At 39.6% G+C, this 19123-nt stretch overlaps 1 protein-coding gene across 1 annotated transcript in view; it reads left to right on the top strand.

Moving 5' to 3' along the window:
- Positions 1-2780: 2780 nt before the first annotated feature.
- Positions 2781-19123, top strand: part of LOC115817197 (complement C3-like) — a 32134-nt gene continuing 15791 nt past the window's right edge. Inside the window, exons 1-21 of the mRNA XM_030780462.1 lie at positions 2781-2862; positions 3307-3502; positions 3877-4045; positions 4257-4327; positions 4726-4814; positions 5050-5132; positions 5398-5485; positions 5952-6054; positions 6329-6449; positions 7214-7329; positions 8655-8801; positions 9238-9441; positions 9734-9925; positions 10116-10271; positions 10385-10514; positions 13051-13122; positions 13278-13472; positions 14150-14267; positions 14391-14479; positions 15480-15622; positions 15907-16116. Coding sequence (XP_030636322.1) covers positions 2792-2862; positions 3307-3502; positions 3877-4045; positions 4257-4327; positions 4726-4814; positions 5050-5132; positions 5398-5485; positions 5952-6054; positions 6329-6449; positions 7214-7329; positions 8655-8801; positions 9238-9441; positions 9734-9925; positions 10116-10271; positions 10385-10514; positions 13051-13122; positions 13278-13472; positions 14150-14267; positions 14391-14479; positions 15480-15622; positions 15907-16116 — 2763 coding nt within the window. The 5' untranslated portion in view covers positions 2781-2791. The remainder of the gene's footprint in view (positions 2863-3306; positions 3503-3876; positions 4046-4256; positions 4328-4725; positions 4815-5049; positions 5133-5397; positions 5486-5951; positions 6055-6328; positions 6450-7213; positions 7330-8654; positions 8802-9237; positions 9442-9733; positions 9926-10115; positions 10272-10384; positions 10515-13050; positions 13123-13277; positions 13473-14149; positions 14268-14390; positions 14480-15479; positions 15623-15906; positions 16117-19123) is intronic.

Genomic DNA, 19123 nt, shown 5'->3' with positions numbered 1-19123 from the left:
ACACACACACACACACTATGAGCTAGGAGCAGTGGGACGGCCAGTATTTGAACCCAGGTCCCTCTTGCTTTCAGGCAGCAGTGCTGTCCTCTGAGCCACCATGAAACCCGCTGACTCACCATGAAGCCTGTGTCCTCTAACGCCTGTGTTTTGCACTGGGTTTGTGGCCTTCGCATCTGAAACCTTCCCTGTTCTGTCTCTGTTAAGTGGCATTAGGAAGTTATGTCTGGTTTGTAAGCAGTAGCTGAACCAGTCTGAACCCACATTCTAAGAACAAGATCTTTTAACATCTGTAACTGGAACTGTAGCATCTGCCATCAGTTCAAATGTACACGCACATCGCTGAATCATGGATGTTAAAAGGTGAAAGATAAAGAGAGATGGTTCTTGGGGTGTGTAAGTATGAATTGGCAGATATGCTGATAAGGAACTGTTTGCGAAAATTGGGTGCAGTCAAAAATTTCAAAATGGCATCATGGTAAAGGAGAAATACGAAATGTACTGGATTATAGCATCTGTGATATATGGATGTATACTTCAGTCCCCCCCCCCTCTCTCTCTGTCTCCCATTCCCTTCACAGTGCTGACCTTCGTAACTGGGTAACTTTTATTAAAGCTGAGGCAGTCAAAAGTATTTGTGTGTTTGATGGGGGTATTGAACCTTCAGTTCCATGTCATATAAACAAATGATATCAAGGGGCCTCAGAGAAAGACATATATGCTATCATATACATAAACAAATATGGATGCTGATTGAGCAGTTCTTTCTTCATGTGGATGCTCAGAGCCGCGACGAGAGAGAAGAGTGAGTGAGCATTTGCTCTAGAAAATACATCCAACAACATTCATTCTGCTGCATTTTCTAAACCAATTTTTTGTCTTGTTTTTATGTAATTGACAGTTATGCTGAGATAAATTGGGAGTACAGAGCTGATAACAAATAGCTTAAAAAAATGGAATAGGACTTTTCACATCTCTGAAATGTGGTGTGAGTTGATGCTTTGTGTCTTCATGTTACACAATGCCTTTGATAAGAGCTTGCTGTCTTTGGGTTAAGGATGTGCATCTCCATCACTGAGGCCGATGCGATGCACATCTTGATGCATTGCCAACGATCCGATACGTAATGCTTGGTTCAGACTACACAATTTCAGCCTGATTTTGACACGATTTTGTTGTTGTGGACAAACTTCCAGCATTGGCCCTAATATGAGCGTTGAGAACGACAAACAGGTGTCTTTACCCCTTGCAGTGTGACATAATCTAAGAACAGTGATGTGTTATCTGGGATGCCCCATAATGACGTGTGACACATGACACAAAAAGTCTAGCATGTCAGAATTTTTTGTATTTTCCTGCCTAGTCTGACATCTCCTATGAAATGTTCCTTGGCATTAACCAATAGGATAAACGACAGTTGTCCGCCCCAATGACCTATGAATTTGCGCAAAGTCTTGAAAGGCAGCATAAGATGATTGGCCAAGACACGGCAAGAATGTATGGCACTATGATTGCCTAATCTGACATAGTGGCCATCATGAAAGACAAAAACATCATGTAGTCTGATCCCGGCATAAAAGATACACGAGGCAACCATGAATGCAATATGATATGACTTACTTACACACAATGTGATTCAACGCGATCTGATATGATGCAAAAGAATATGGTGCTGCACAATTTAATATGGTACAGATAGTTTTGATTTTATTTCTTTGGTTCTTCTTAAGCTGACAGCAAATCAGTTTGGTATTTGGCAGACGCTTTTAGCCAAAGCGACTTACAATAAGTGCATCAGTCAGACTCCAAAGACCTCTTAAGTGGAGATCAGAATACTTTGACAAACATAGATACAAGACAAGGGTTTTTTTTTTTTATGTAAGGAAAGGGAGGTTAGGCAGTGGGGGACAGGTGGGTTCTGAAGAGGTGGGATTTCAGTTTCCTTACTTTCTTACTCCTGCTGCGATGCAGTGTGATTCAACACAATGTGATTCAACGCGATCCGATACGATGCAAAAGAATATGGTGCTACACAATTTAATATAGCACAGATAGTTTTGATTTTATTTCTTTAGTTCTTCTTAAGCAGACAGCAGATTATAAATTAACTAAATAAATGCCATTTTTACTTCACACATTTCTTTCTGTAGTACTGCAGCTTCACACTCACACAACGTCATCGCTGCAGGTGAGTATTTAAATTAGTCGTACTGCCTGTGTACTTTATAGTGGCAAATTGCAGGCATATTTTGCAAATTGTAGGCGTCTTGTCAAATTCTCTCTCTTGAGAAAGCCAGATTGTGGCCCAACGAGTTTGGCCGATTTGTAACAATTCGGTGGAACCTGTAGCTCTTCCTCCTCCATGATAATCTGTGACTCACCCGGACACACCTCCAACTCGCGTGAGATTTGAGATTTGGCAACTGACAGTAGTGGAGATGAGAGAATGAGAAACAGTTTAGAGAGGAGGAATCTAAATATAAAATTATTGGTCAGACATTATTTTTCACATTTCTAAATTTTACAGATTTTACCGATGCAAAGATGTCAGAAACGATGCATCTCGAGTTCATTCCAAATTGTATCCGATGCATACTTTTTTAATCGAGGCAATTGTATCTTGAATTTTTATGCCGGTGCACCAATGTGAATCTGTGAATCTGACCATCCCTACTGTGGGTGTGTTAGCTGTGTGACAGGATGTCTAAGTCTGTGTGGGGAGGGCTATAAAAGATGTGTTTGTCCAGCCTCTCGACACTTTGACAGACACAGTCAGGAACAGACAGACAAGATGCGTATGGACCTGGTGTGGCTGGCTGTGGTGTCTCTCTCCTTACCCCTGATCTCAGAATGCACTCCAATGTGAGTACACACACACACACACACACACACACACACACACGCACACACACACACGTGGAATGAAATATAATATTCTATGACATCAGAATGGGGACAGTAATAACTGATTAATAAGTTTACAATGTGCAGTGAACAACAGCGTAGAAATATTTAAATTAAGCGGTCCGATTGTTAAATTTTATCTCTGTCTTGCACTTTTGAATAGTCTGATGAATTCCTTAGATAAAAAAGTAAACCATGTGTGTTTCCTCTTTAGAGTTTTACATGCATTTCAAACAAATCAACTAAGAATACATGAAATATGTCTGGTATAACATCCTGGGGTATCTGAGTGGTCAGCGAACATTATACTATTTTCACACAGTTGACAAACTATAAGTCTTAAATGGTGAAGTTTTTTCCCTTTGTCTTGCACTCATGACATTTGTCCTTTTGCCCTTTCAGCTACATCATGTCGGCTCCAAACATACTTCGGATAGGAACGACAGAGAGAGTGTTTGTGGAGGCACAGGACTACAGTGGCAAAAATTTTGATGTCCAAATCAGAGTGTTGTCTTTTCCCAGAAAAGACAGAGAGCTTTTCAGAACGACTGTCACCTTGTCTGCCGCAAACAACTTCCAGGTCTTGAAGGACATAGAGGTGGGATCCAAATCCTTGTTGCCTGGCAACAATCATACTATTCAGTTGCTGTTATGACCTCATAATACTAAGGGATGGGGAGAGTGTTTAGATTCCATATCTTTTGGGAACTGGGATCTGATTCCATACCTTTCCGCTTTAAATGACATTATACTGGGGAATGCACCAGTAAATTTGGTGAATGAGCAACCTAGTGAAGTTGAGAGGAGTTGAGAGTCAGCTGGGAGAGTCTCTAATTCTCTTCTTCCAGTCAGTCAGAAAAAAGATAGTGGCTTAAACAATAATATTACATCTTTCAGACAAAAAATTTCAGACCAAAAATTCAGCCATCACAAAGAAGACAAGTGAAAATCATCATAAATTTGTTTTTGTAGATTCAACGAATACCGGACGTATTTAAAGATGACTCTGAAATGCAGCCGTTTGTCGTCCTGACAGCCCAGTTCCCAACAAACACACTGGAGAAGGTTGTCTTAGTGTCCTTTCAAATTGGGTACCTTTTTGTCCAAACTGATAAGACCCTCTACACTCCAGATTCTACAGGTGAGATCAAAACCATGAACAGCATACCATTCCAGAACTGGACAAACTGTTTCCATTTAGTAATCAAATTCAGAATTTTGTGCTAATGCCCACTTTGAAAGGGACAGTAAAGAACTGGTCTGGTTTCATAACATGCATGCCAATATTGCTTTGTTTACAGTAATGCATTTTGATGTGACCCATCTTGCTAATTGCTATTAATCTTGTATAGTGAAATACAGAGTGTTTGCCCTTAATGCTGGATTACAGCCTGTTGATAACACGGTCTATGTGGAGATTGAGGTAAGTGTGTGTGTGTGTGTGAAAGAGAGAGTCAGACAGATACAGGGAGGGAGAAGGCTGAGGGACGTTTGTTTAAAATTTCAATAAAATAAATTTAAGTGATGATGCCGCATCTTGTAACTAGGAAGCTAACATCACTGTACTGAGGATTTGAAGTGTTTTTTGGTTTTTTAATTCTTTTCCAGATTAGCAATTAATGATGTATACTTGACGTATACTTGTCCTTGCAAAAGGGAACTTGACAACTTCTGACTTCCTTATTTGTGCTAGTCCAGTCCATATCTATGTACTCAATGACTGACTGCAGCCCCACAGCGCCCTCTATAGGAAGAGTTTAGCACATAAATCCAAAACAGTGTTATTTTGGTACTGACAGTAACAACTGTGTATTTTTAAAGACACCAGAGGGAATAATGGTTAAGAGGGACCTGTTTCGACCAAATAATGGGATAACGATTGGAGAACACAAGCTGGGCAATCCTGTCAGGTTTGTTTCAAACGAGCAAACAAACATAACAAAGATATGAGAGGTCCAGTTAAAATATTTGAAAATAGTACAGTAATGTTGCTGTCCCCTTTCAGTGAGGAAATAAATATCTGTCAGAAAATATTTCAGTACAACATTTATGTTTTATTCTAAAAGCAACTAGATATTACATCAGAGGTGTAACACACTGTATTATAACATCTGTCTTAGTTAATGTAAATTTTTATTGTTGCAGCTTTGGGATCTGGAAGATATACACAAGGTTTCAGAGTGCTCCTCAGAAGAATTTCTCAACTGAGTTTGAAGTCAAAGAATATGGTACAAGAATGCTCTTTTCTGATGTTTAAACTCTGCGAGTATTGTTCAGTAAACACCAGTTATCAATCAGTCTTACAATGGCTATGGGGAACTCATTCAGACATGTATGGTATGCAAGAGGTGGACTGTACGCTGTACATTAAAGAGATTGTAAGTCTTTATGTCTGAAAAAATGCATGTTTCACATAATGTAAACGCATTGTGCCACTACTACTGAACACGAAGTATATGATCTAAAACACAGATTTTCTCTCTTCACCTTTAGTGCTGCCCAGTTTTGAAGTTAAACTGAAGCCAGAGAAAAACTTTTTCTCCATCAAGGATAAAGAATTTAAAGTTGACATTGAGGCCAGGTAAGCTGTGGACTTTTGCAAAGTTGTTATCATTCCTTTGTACGATTTATTTGGTAGGAGAATGTTTGAACTAAAAATGACCATCCAGTCAAATGTAGTAGCATTAAAACAGTCACAAGGTAATAAGCGTTGACACTTTCATTAAATGCATCTCATCCGCCATGATAAAATAATAATTTTGCCAGATATTTCACTTTTCATTTTTGTTTATATAATAAACAGTATGTAAGCACATAAGTCCAGTAAATGTATCTCTTAAATGTTGATTTCATAAAATAAACTTGTCAGTGCAGAAGACTGAAGTTTTTAGGCACTGAAAATTGGCTATGAAACTGTATTTTTGTTTCTATCTTTCCCAGATACTCTGAATATTTTAAATATGTTTGTGCCAGTCCTTACGTCGCTAAGGAAACATGTACAACTTTTTTTTCTCTCAGTCTGTCTAACTGTTGTGTTCCTGCTGAAGGTATTTGTTTGAGAAGGAGGTCTCAGGAATGGCTTATGTGGTGTTTGGTGTGCTGAAGGAAGGCGCTAAGAGAGCCCTACCAAGCTCTTTAAGGAGAGTAGAGGTACAGATGCATGTATATATATATATATATATATATAAAATCACTGCAAATCACAAAAATTTGCTCTCAAATAACTTTGCCCCTTAAAGGGGACTGGCAGTTAAAAACTTAAGCTTCCCTAATTTCATCAATTTTAATACACAATTTTAGTTTTTATTTAAAAAGTAGACCCTTACTTTTACTACCTAAATTAGTATACACACACACACACACACACACACACAGTGGAATGTGAGGACACCGAGAGTGCATTATTCCCATTTGAAAACTGCAGATATATAATGGAAAGGGAGTAGCAACACTGAAGAGAGAAGACATCACAGAGATCTTCCCAAAAATCGATGAGCTAGACAAGCACTCTCTGTATGTGTCTGTCAGTGTGCTGACTGATTTGGGTAAGTATCCTTCTCAATACTGACTGTTGTGGAGTTAATGAAGTTCACTGGATAATTAGTGATCAGAGTAGGTGTAGGCCTGGACACAAGACTGCTAACTCCTTTATTTCCTTTTAAACAGCTACAGTTTATGGTGTGTGTGTGTGTGTGTGTGTGTGTGTGTGTCTGTGCATGCGTGTGTGCATGTGTTTTTCTGTGTTTACTCCTAACTGAACAGATGAGGGCAAACTACAGGTTGCACTAGCTTTATTAGACAGTGGTCAGTTTAATACCTAATGCAGACAGGTATAGAATTCAGCTATATGATGAAGAATTCATCAGTGTCAAGTTAACATTGTGACATACACTAAACTCAAAATGGGGGCTCTAAAGCAAATCACTGTATTACAAACTATTAGCATTTCAATAAAAAATAAACATTTGAAGAACCACTGAATGGAATGGATGAACAAATTTGGATAAAAAGCACTACCTTGTTTGGATATGTAGGCTTGCTAAATCAATAAATGGGAAAGTAGATTTGATAAAAGGCATGACAGATTACAGTCTTAACTCAAGATTGAAAATAAATAATATGTAGATGTGAAAAGATTTTTTTTTTTTAATTCATTCTCTCTGTAGACCACAGTCATAAAATAACAACCGGCAATTTAATGCTTGTTTAAATAATGATATTTTGTTCTAAAAAGTAAAAGGTATGTTATATTTGGTGTGTGTGTGTGTGTGTGTGTGTGTGTGTGTGTGTGTGTTGTGTTGTAATATAGGCAGTGAAATGGTGGAGGCCCAGAGAGGTGGAATTCATATAGTCTCGTCTCCATACACCATTCATTTCAGGAAAACACCGCAATACTTCAAACCTGGCATGCCCTTTGATGTGATGGTAATCTGCACCTTCAATACAAAACTACACAGAGTAATGGGTCTCATTCAAAATGTGTTGAACAGCCAGAACATTCTTACAGTTTTCATATACCTTAAAGTCTAAATTAAAATCTCTGAGAAGTATATAATGTTTTGAACAAGGGTGGGAAATTAGCACCTGCCACCCACCAAATGCGAGTGATTTTGTGTAGTGGTGGGTGAATTTGCCCAAACTACCAGCCACCATGGTAGGTAAATAAAAGTAGCATATGCAAGGCAATACTGCAATTGTAACAGAGCGAAGTGTGACATTCCACAACACATACTGAGTAATGAGTCTGCTTGTTTCACTCCGACACTTTAACAAGAGGACACAAGGGGTTACCAAGGCAACTTGATTATAGAACGCTAACTAGCGACCTACGGTTTAACAAGAATTATCTCAGGTCAAGTAGCCTAGGCTAACGCTGCAGCAAACAAACAAAAAAACATTGACGCATTACATCGCCGGGGTTAAGTATGACGGAGTATTAGGGCCACATTGAGGAAAAAAAACATTTCTGAGATTTCGAGAAGAAGCTCATAATATTACAAGAATAAAGTCGCAATTCAATGAGAATAAAGTCATGATATTTAAAAAGAAAGCCGTGATATCACGAGAATAAAGTCATAATTTTACTAGAAAAATCATAATATTATGAGAATAAAATCATAAAATTTCAAGAAATAAGCATAATTTTTTGGGGGAAAATATATAACCAGCAACCAACAAAAAGGGTGAGAGGACAGTCGATGGCATCCTGAGCCTGCTTCTGGTAACTGCTGTTTGTCTCAGGCATCGTGCCATGCCACACATATATCAAGGTCCTAATAGGCTACCTATGATAATGTGGTGCTAATGTGCCAGAAGATGAAATATTTCATTATTTGTGAAACTTATACTAAAGTATAGCTTCACAAGCTGCTTCACTTTCCCCATTTTAATGCAGGCGACAGTCTTCTCTCCTGATAATTCCTCTTAAAATAACATGTAAGCTAAAACTAAACAAAACGAACAAAAAAGTTCATTTCCAACCCTGTTTTGAACCATTCAATGATTTTAGAACTTTCAGAACTGTCATGACTACATTTCCTAGAAAGTCTAAATTTGACCATATAGGAAGTGTCCATAACACCACACAAATTTGAGCAAGGTAAAGCTATGCTTTGAAAGTAAAGTTATGATTCTTCCAAAACATGAACCAAATTACACTAAACTATACTCCACTCATCTACAACACACTGAGGTGCAACTTCCTGAAGTAAAAGGTAATCTTCTGTCCTTCTGTCTTTGTGATTGGAAAGGTTTATGTCACAAACCCTGATGAAACCCCAGCAAAACATGTTGCAGTGGAGGTTAACCCCGGTCTGGTGAGGGGACATACTGGTGAAAATGGAATGGCCAAGCTTACTGTCAACACCCAGAAAGGATCCACAACACTGACTATCAATGTACGTTCCGCCCCGTGACAGATGAAATTCTTTAAAATTGTATTGTAAAGGTGCAGATGGCCTAAACTAACTGCATTTGGAAATTCTACCATGCCTCCCTACCACTCATATACTAAAATACTCATAGCCACTTAAAACTCAGTGTAATCACTGAATGGTGATTAAGTGAATTTGGATGAGAACATTACAAGACTGCTGTTACTGAGTAAATTTAGTTTCAGTTGTATGAGAAAAAAAAAACAACAACAACAAAAGCAATTATAAACTTTGAGGACTTGGCAGTACAACAGCAGGCGAAGCAGCAGGTTTGCTCCAACTACAGAACACTTCCCTGAGACATTCAGTCTTTTCAGGAATTTAGACAGGATTTTCTACTAATAGCTTAAAGACAGAAATATCTTTGTTCCATAAAGATAATGCTCTCTTTTCATTATAGGCTAAAACAGACGACCCAAACCTAGATGATGATAAACAGGCTAAAGGGCAGATGACGGCTCATGCTTACTCTCCCCCTGCTGGTTCTGGAAACTACCTGCACATTAGCATAAACAGTGCAGTACTCGTCAAACAACAATCATTCACAGCTAATCTTATTTGGGGTGAAAACCCCAAAGTACAGAACCTACATATCACTTACATGGTAGGTTCTTATGATCTCTTGTTGTGCACATATGCAAATAGCATACAGACTCCCCCCCCCCCCCCCCCCCCCCCACACACACACACACACACACACACAGTGCACGTAGACATGCGCACACACACACACACACACACACACACATATATATATATATACACAAACACACACACACACATTCACACATGCATGCACGTGTGTGTGTGTGTGTGTGTGTGTGTGGTCGTGTGGTCGTGTGCGCTTGTTAATAAGTATATCCAGTCAATGGTACTGTGTTCTTTTGTGTGGTCAGGTCCTCAGTAAAGGACAGATTCTACATGTTGGCAGAGTCCCAATTACAGCTCAGTCTGTGTGGGCTCTGCCGTTGACTGTGACAAAGGAAATGATCCCTTCCTTTCGTCTGGTGGCGTATTATCACATGGGTGCTTCAGAGGTTGTGTCTGACTCAGTCTGGGTTGATGTGCAGGACACCTGCATGGGAACGGTATTAACTATTAATTGCTTAGTAAACTTTTTAAACATATGGCATGGCACCAGAATTTATCTCAATGTAATATTAACCAATCTATTTTCATATGTGCTCAGAACAAAGTGAATTACAATCTTAAATCTCTCTCTCTCTCTCTCTCTCTCTCTCTCTCTCTCTCTCTCTCTCAATTTTAACCACAACAAAGCTTGAAGTGAAAGTTACTCGTCCAAAGGTAACATATGATCCTAGAAAAAGTGTTGAACTAGTCATCACTGGAGACCCTGGGGCCAGGGTTGGGCTGGTGGCTGTGGATAAAGGAGTCTATGTGCTCAACAACAAGAACAGACTCACCCAAACCAAGGTGGTCAATCCTCTCCCCTCTCAAAGCATTCGTATGTTCAGATTTCAGACTGGCCAAATTATGTTTTTGTTGACACAAATATCTCTCTCTCTCTCTCTTTTCAATCCTCACAGATCTGGGACATCACTGAGAAAAATGATATTGGTTGCACAGCTGGTAGTGGCAAAGACAGTATGGGAGTTTTCTATGATGCAGGACTGCTGTTTGAGTCCAATACTGCAGGAAGCACTGTCCTCAGAAGAGGTAATATCAAATTGGTCAGTGCATTTATGACAGGCCTTGTGTTAAACAAAACCTCCAGAATAGACACAAGGTTGTGTAGCCAGTCACCCTACAGTAAGGCTTTAGCTGGTCAGTCACTCTACACCAGGTACTGACCATGGTGGTTATACACCATGGTGGTTAAAACAAGTACTTCACTGTAGCCTTTAGATAATAGATCAGTTACTCTACAACAAATATTGTGTTGATCCCTTGCACTAGAAAAGACGTGAAGTTGTTGTTAAGCATTGTGCATGTGTTTTGCTGGCAACTGAATGTAGAATCGGTATTATGCTGGTGACTGTAGAACTTTTATTAGCTTGGGCATCAGTAACACGTTATTGGTTCTAGAGTCAGTGAGCAACAAGGTATCTTACGAAAACTTTTGTAGTGTAGCTTTGTGCTTTCACTAGAGGTGGGAGAAAAAGTCGATACAGTGTGGTATCACGATATTTTTTGACACGATGTTATATCGATACAGCAACGGCAAGTATTGATATATTCATCTATTTCAATATTAATTTATAATTTTCTTTTTAAAATTTATTTAATATTCTTTTATTTTGGTACACACATCTACTCTGATAACATTGCCTCTGAAGTCCACAAGATGGCGCAAGAGTTCGTTCTTCCCTTGCATCGCAGTGGAAATTGGAAAGGAAGTCACCAAGATGGCTGTAAAGACTATACGTAATGCGCTATCTGTTTTCAAATTGAGAGTGTGGTTTCCAGAGTACAGCGAATGATGAGCTTGACATCCAGTATGCCGTTTGAAAACAGATAAATTTGTTCACAGAATTAAATGGGAAGATTCAAGTGAGATCAGTTGAATCGTGTGTTATTTTCCTTATGACTCGGGGCTCGACAGTCCAAGTGTTTCACTCAGATTTGCGACTATAAAAAGTATTACAAAATTCAGCTCAAGCAGCCTCTACTTGATAACACAACAATGACGGTGATGTGATCGCTGCGCTGGACCAATGCTGTCCGCTGAAAAAAGTCATGTGATCCACTCGTCAGTGCAAAGGGCAAAAGCTCCTGGACCATTGATATCCTTTCTGTCTAAATAGACTTAACAGACTTTCTTTGGCGTTTCTTTTTTTATTTGGGTTTTGTTTTGGCGAACTAAGAAAAACTAATTTATCATACCGTTCATACCTTTTTTACAATTTATACAGTTTAAAGTGATTTAACGTATAAATAATTACATAGCTATTGAATAAATACAGTTTGAAGCAGAAATAATTAAAAACCTAGTGTATGTTTTGTATCGAAATAAATTAAATAATTTTGCTTGTAAATGTCTCCTTGTATCCCTTTAGTAGGAAAAAGCATGTTATTTAATAAATTTACACACGTGGACATGGACAAGTTGCAGTCAGTGTGTGTATATGTGTGGTAAAGAGGCACTAAGCTAAGAGCCTATGAACTTTCTTGTACACTGTTCCATCTCACTTGTCAAATTCTGTGAAACTGACAGCACAATGCAGTGAACAGATACATAATTCCTGCTTTTTGCCTTTTAGGGGTATTTTTTCTTCTTCAGTTACAGACATATCGTGATATATCTTAGATGATTGTCTTGCAATGTATCGAGTATCGCAGAATCACTGGACCATGATACCATCGTCATCGTGGGCAGCGTATCGTGATAGTATCGTATTGTGAGCTACTCTGTGGTTCCCACCCCTAGTCTTCAGGACAGTCATTAAAATGTTTAGAAACTAATAAATTCTTTCATTTATTCTTATTCTTCATATTAGTCGGTGACAATAAAGCATGCATGGAGTTGTTTAGTGGTTCAACAACATGTCACAGAAAACAAGCAATGTTAAATGTCTGCTCTGACATCACTCTAGAACAGGTATTGTTTTTTCTAGAACAGGAACCCAGCATTGGTCCACGACTCTAGAAAAGGTGCGTTGTTGGCACTTATACTAAAACAGGTAAACATTGTACTGAACAGTTACTCTAGATTAGTCACTTCCTTGGTCTGTGACTCTAGATCAGGATGGGCAAATCTGGTCCTGGAGGGCCATGGTCCTGCTGTTTTTCTTGTCAGCTAACTAAATACAATCTGTGATTGGCTGAAGAGAGTGCACACCTCTTTGCAAGGTGAAAATCAACAGGTAACTAAGAGGTGAAAACAAAAACCCGACAGGTCACTGGCCCTCCAGGACCGGATTTGCCCACCCTGCTCTAGATAGAATGCATACTGTGGTACTGATCAGTGTCTGTGGAAAGAGTGCTGTGGTTATCTGTGACTCAACAACCAGTGTTTTTCCTTAGATTTGGGTTCCACTGAACATATGATGAAATTGTAGCTACTGTTGGGCACATTGGTGGTAGAGTCATAATCAGACTTGGATTACAGTTTGAAATTATACATTTTATATTGTCTAAAGAACACCTCCCCCCTCCATAAATTGAAAAATACATCATTCTTGTCCTCTTTACTAAAGAGTCCTGAGAAATGCCTCTGAGAATGCTAACTACTCTTATCTGTTTATTTATAAAGAACATGGTTGCCCTTCTCCTGCCAGCAGAAGACGGCGTGAAATTACAGTCATGGAATATAAGAGAACACTGTGTAAGTTGTCTCTTCCATTTACCCATGATTTCTGATCCTGTAAACCACCTGCCAACCTAATCCCTTGATTCTGTGATTTGTGGCTCAATGTGCATTTTTCCAAAGTGCAAGTTTGTTATGTTGTCAGGTTTTTTATTTCCCTCTCTTTTCTGCAGTTGAGAAATATAAAGGGTTGCAGAAGGAATGTTGTATGGATGGAATGGTGGAGAACATTTTGGGGTACGCGTGCGAACGCCGGGCGGAGTATATTGAGGACGGCCAGGAGTGTGTGGAAGCTTTCCTGCACTGCTGCACTCAGTTGGCCAATAAGAAGAAGGATGCTGTGGTGGGCGAGCTTTTCCTCGCACGCAGTAAGGAGCCCGGTCACATGAGGAGCCATTTAAGCCAAAAATGAGAACTTCTCTCATGTCAGCTTAAGAGGAAAACTGAATCAGAGTTTAAACCTATGTTAACTACAGTTAAACAGCATTTACACAAATAATATGTATTAAGTAGTGCTGCTGCATTGTTTTTGCATATATATTACATACTGATACTATTTATTATACCATTAGTTACTATACTTATCATACTTATATACTTATTCTATTATTACTTACTATATACTGTTATACTATAATTATACTGTTACTATATGTATAGTAAAAAAGAGACTGTAAATGATTGTGCCATGCATTTTAACATTGAATATTGAATCTTGTATACTTGCATTCCTGCCAGGCCAATGAATTTGTGGTAAAACTTCTGATAAGTGAGGAGTGAGTCTACTCCATCATAGTTTAGTGGAGGACTCTCAGTCATAAGACACACGCTTAATCAAACATCTGAGGACCATATGTTTATGTTATGAGCAAACTTGATGCTTTTTTTGAGCAATTACAGAATTGACCATGTTGGAAGTGATTGTGTTCTTTGTATTCACTGAAAAAATCCTGAGGTGCTCTTCTCAGTTTCCCACCATTGTGTGTGTGTGTGTGTGTGCACGTGCATGTGTGTGTGTCTGTCTGTGTGTTCTGACCACACTTAGGTGAGATAGAAGATGTGGATCTAGAACTTCTTGAGGATATCGTGACGCGTTCTGTTTTCCCCGAGAGCTGGCTTTGGGATTTTTCAATTGTTCCAGAGTGTCCCAGTGGCAAATTGTGGTGAGTAGATCACTCTAATTGCTTAGCGTAAGACTGTCTTTAATCTAATAAGGATTTCAGGCCTATTTTTCATTGTTGAGTCTGTAGACGGAATCTTTTTCTCCTCTTTCTCTCCTCATACAGTAAAACAGAGTCTGTGAAGAGATCTGAAGCCCTGCCAGACTCCATAACCACTTGGGTCATCACTGCCATTGGCCTGTCCAAAACTCATGGTAAGCTAATAAGACCGCTACTTTGTCATTAGAGGTCCGACACTATCAGTTTTGTTTTGTTTTTCATCATTATTTATTTTCCCTCTCTAAAACTAAATGGGGAGCCATAAACAATAGCGCTATGAAACTTGGCAGGTAAGTTGAAATGTCCCAACACCACTCGGGCAATGAGATTTACCCCGATAAGCCAAATAGTGGCAGTGTAGACCAAAAATTTGTGGATTTGTGGACAGTCATTATGTTGACCACTCAAAGTAGCACCACTATTTAATGTTTGGGATCAGCCAGACATAGAGGACTAGAACTACACTCATTGGTACCATTCTTCTGACAAGTAGGTAGCACAGTGGAGAAATTCCAGTTTGGTACATGTTACCTGAAGTAGTATTAGTAGTAGTAGTAGTAGTAATAGAACAACTTACAAAAATTGTACTTATCAAAAATTCCCCGCACCACTGACAAACTGACCTGTGATAAGTTATCTGCTTTGTTCTTTTCATTTGGTTTTACTCATTTCTTCAGATCTGTCTTTGCTTTTCGTTTTCACTGTCAGTCAAGCCAAGGTTATTACAGCTTTTTACTCCCGGTGCCGGGGACGCAGCTGCTGAATAATGTGTCTGATTGGTTAGATTAACTGATTGCGCAACCTTTTCTTACATACTCACTGATGCGTATGTCTCCGTTTCGGTCGTTCCATTTTCTAGTTGGTTAAATGATACAAATGGTCAGCTGTGGCTCCATTTCTCTTCTATCAATCTTCACTTATCAAAAATTGTACTTATACACAAATGCTACTACTTCTAAAACTTGTAACACTAAGACGGTAACTTCTTCTCCAACTAGCAATAATAACACTGCTACTACCAGAGGATGTGTTACACAAATATTTAAACGACATGTGAAGTAAATCTGTGCTCATTACATTTAGCTATCCTTTTGCTTATATTACGAACTGCCATATTCAATTAGCACGCTTCTGTCTCTCTGTCTTTCTTTCCAGGTATCTGTGTGGCAAATCCTTTGGAGTTGGTTGTTAGTAGGAATTTCTTCATTGATCTGAAGTTACCTTATTCAGCTGTGCGCAGTGAGCAACTGGAAATCAAAGTCATTCTTTACAACTACATGGAGGATGCTATGAATAAGGTACATGTTTAATCATCCTACAAGACATTTCCTCATACGGAGTATTAACTGTAATTCCTTCTATATTTGAGTTACGAGCTCAAAGACTCTCGTGTCTGTCCAGCAATTTTAAACTAACTCAGAAAAAAAGGTTAAATAACTTGAACCTGTGTGGGACAACAGAAATATCCTCTCTTTTAACGTAATAATTTAAAAATAATTAGCTTTGTGAGCTTTAGAGTGTACATATCCCCGTATAGTTTTCTTTTTTCTATTTTCTTTTTTCTTTTTTTTCATTTGGACAGGTTTTCGTAGAGATTTTTGAAAACCAGGAGATTTGCAGCTCAGCCACTAAGAAAAAGAAATATCGTACCAGAGTGAGTGTGAGCTCTATGACATCACGAGCTGTGCCTTTTGTCATCATCCCCATGGCTGTGGGAGAATTCACCATCGAAGTGAGGGCCTTCACTCCTGATGGGATAGGGGACCATGTGCGTAGGCCTTTGAAAGTGGTGGTGAGTCCAGACAATGATCCTGTTTCACACTTTCCTCAGCTTTGAGTCAAATCTTCAGTAGAGGTGTAAGAAAATATCAGTACACTTGAGTATTGCGATATTATGTTTTGTGATACTGTATTGATTCTCAAAAACACTCGATTTTTGATTAATTTTGTACATGCAAAGATTCATGTCAGACAGTGGTTCATTTTGTGCTGTGTTTAAACTGACCGCTAGATATCAGTGTCGTAATCTATCTTAAGCCATTTGATTGCGCAGTTCAAAGAGCATACATTAAACTGAGTCAGGTCCCGGGAGTGACCAAAGCAATCCTCACAAAGCACCGATTCTCATACATATTCCTATCAGTCTCCCAAAAAAGGTTGTGCATTGCCTCATCTCTTTGTGGTTGGGTGCCCCTGCTGGGCTAGCCTCACAGATTCCCCATCCACTCTGCAGTACGTCATTATTTCATATTCTTCCTTTACAACAAGCATAAGTTGTCACCAGTATTTACTGCCCCTCTCATTAGTGGGATAAGACAGACCATGTGACCTTGACTGTTTCACCGTCTGCATGACTTGTTAATGACCACAACGCACCGGCAGAGGCCCCCTCCTTATCTCACATGCAGCCCCTAAAGGGTCTCACAGACCACTTCTTTTTGAACACAAAGAACCCGATTTCTTGTAATACAAAAGATTGATGCTTATAACTTTTAATACAAATGATTACATTGATTCACCTCTATAAAAATGATTCCATAATTCTTACAGTGTTTATCATAATTGTTACAATGATTATCTTAAGGGAACTTATTAATTCTCTGACACAATGTAAACTGAGACAGGATGTAGCATAAGGGCACACCGCTAACATTAGCATTAGCAGTAAATTTGCTAATGCTAACGTCACCTGTCGCTGGCCGATTTTGTGCACTGCCCGATTTTCCCGGGAGTACCAAAGTCCGGAAGTCCGGTCTGCAACACGCATGGGCAGCAAGGATAATTTACGATACTACCCGATTTGCATGGCGTTTTTACGACATTATATCATAGTTGTGTCACAACAAATATTAGGTGTCTAATAAGAGAGAATTTTAAATATAACATACTCTGTTTTGTGGATTTTTACCAACATTGAGAAAGAAAGACGACAAAAATCTTTTTGGAAGTCGTAAGACAAAATCTATAAGAGTGTCCATAATCAACATTAGATATTATGTCCTGATTTCAGAAAACCCAAGGAAACAGTTTCACATTACATACGTACTTTGTGCTGTATTATATTTAATTAAAATACAAGAAACTGTTCCATTACAGCGCATATTCACCGTAACATAAGAATGGACACAGTTATCACATAACAGAGAGAAAACTTTATTTATATTAAGAATTTACAAATTTACCAATTACTATGAACAATTTACGGTTTACAATTTGGCCTTTAGCAGACGCTTTCAAACCAAAGTGACTTACAATAAGTGCGTCAATCAGGTTTAACTACCTCATAAGCAAAAGACTGCGGTGAGAATGCAAAATAATTATTCTCAGTACCACGCTCCTGTATATTCTGCGACGATAGAACAGAAAAACAATAAACAAGACCTGCGACATAGAGACGATGTTAGAACATCAGATTTTTTTCTCAGTACCAGAGAGGTTATGCAGTGGGGGACAAGTGGATTCTGAAAAGGTGGGTTTTCAGTCTCCTGTGGAGGATGGAGAGAGATTCCGCAGTTCTGATTGAGGAAGGTCATTCCAACACCATGGAACAAGGGCAGAGAAAACACGTGGCCAAGAGAAACGGCTGTCAGGTTCCTGAAGTGAGGGCACCTCCAGCTGACCAGAGGAGGTTGAGCTGAGAGATCCAGCTGGGGTGTAAGGAGTGATCAGAGACTGAATGTAGGATAAGGCAGAGCCTCTTGTGGCCTGGTAAGCTAGCACTAGTGTCTTAAATTGGATGCGGAGTGCTACCGGAAGCCAGTGAAGTGTAGTGAGTAGTGGAGTGACATGAGAGTGTTTTGGGAGGTTGAATACCAGGTGTGCAGCAGCATTCTGAACTAGCAGCAGCGGCCTGATAGCGCAGGCCGGTCAGCCCAGCCAATAAGTTGTTGCAGTAGACGTCCAGGGTCAAAATGAAGCTCTTCTGTGGCTGCGAGGAAGGCTGACTCAGTGGAGTGGCCGGCATTGAATCCCGACTGGTTCAGGTCCAGGAGGTTATATAGATAAGGAGAGAGTTGGTTATAGACCGCGCGTTCGAGGGTTTTAGAGAGAAATGATACAAGAGATACTGGACGGTAGCTTCTGACATCAGCTGGATTTAGAGTGGGTTTCTTTAGCAGTGGCATGGCCAGTGCCCTTTTCAGAACAGAGTGAACCATACCAGTAGACAGGAAGCTCTTGAATTAAGGAGGAAATGAAGGGAAAAATACCCTCAGAGATGGAATGTAGTGGTAGGGACAGCGGGTGCAGGATCCAAAGTGGGAGGAGATGAGGGGAAGGAGTCGCAAATGTCTTTACCCTTCTTCTCAAAGAAGGAGACAAAGTCATCTGCAGAAAGGGATGAGGGAGATGGAGGAGGAGGAAGAGGGGAGAGGTGGGAGGAGAAAGTAGAACAGAGTTTGTGAGGGTTCGAAGAGGCAGAGTAGATCCTGGAGTGGAATAAGGCAGACTTGGCGGAGGATAGGATAGAGGAGAAGGAAATAAGAAGAGAGTGGAAATGGGATAGGTCGTCTGGAGATTTTGATTTCCGCCATTCTCTTTAAGCCGTGTGAAGTTTGGCTCTATCAGCACGATTGTTGTTGGTCAGCCGGGGGCTGGGAGCGGAGAGACGAGCTTGTTTGGTAACAGGGGGGCAGAGGGTGTCCAGGGAGGAGGACAGCACAGAGAGGACAGTAGAGGATTTCTCCTCAACATAAAAAGGTGTGATAGAACTCAGCAGAAGAGAAAGAAGCACTAGAGGAGAGGGTGTAAAGGTTATGTTGGGCTGACACTGACGGGGTGGGAGCAGAGGATTTAGGGGA

The sequence above is a fragment of the Chanos chanos genome, chromosome 7, assembly GCF_902362185.1.
Source record: "Chanos chanos chromosome 7, fChaCha1.1, whole genome shotgun sequence".
Taxonomy (NCBI): domain Eukaryota; kingdom Metazoa; phylum Chordata; class Actinopteri; order Gonorynchiformes; family Chanidae; genus Chanos; species Chanos chanos.
This window is presented reverse-complemented; position numbering and strand designations above follow the sequence as displayed.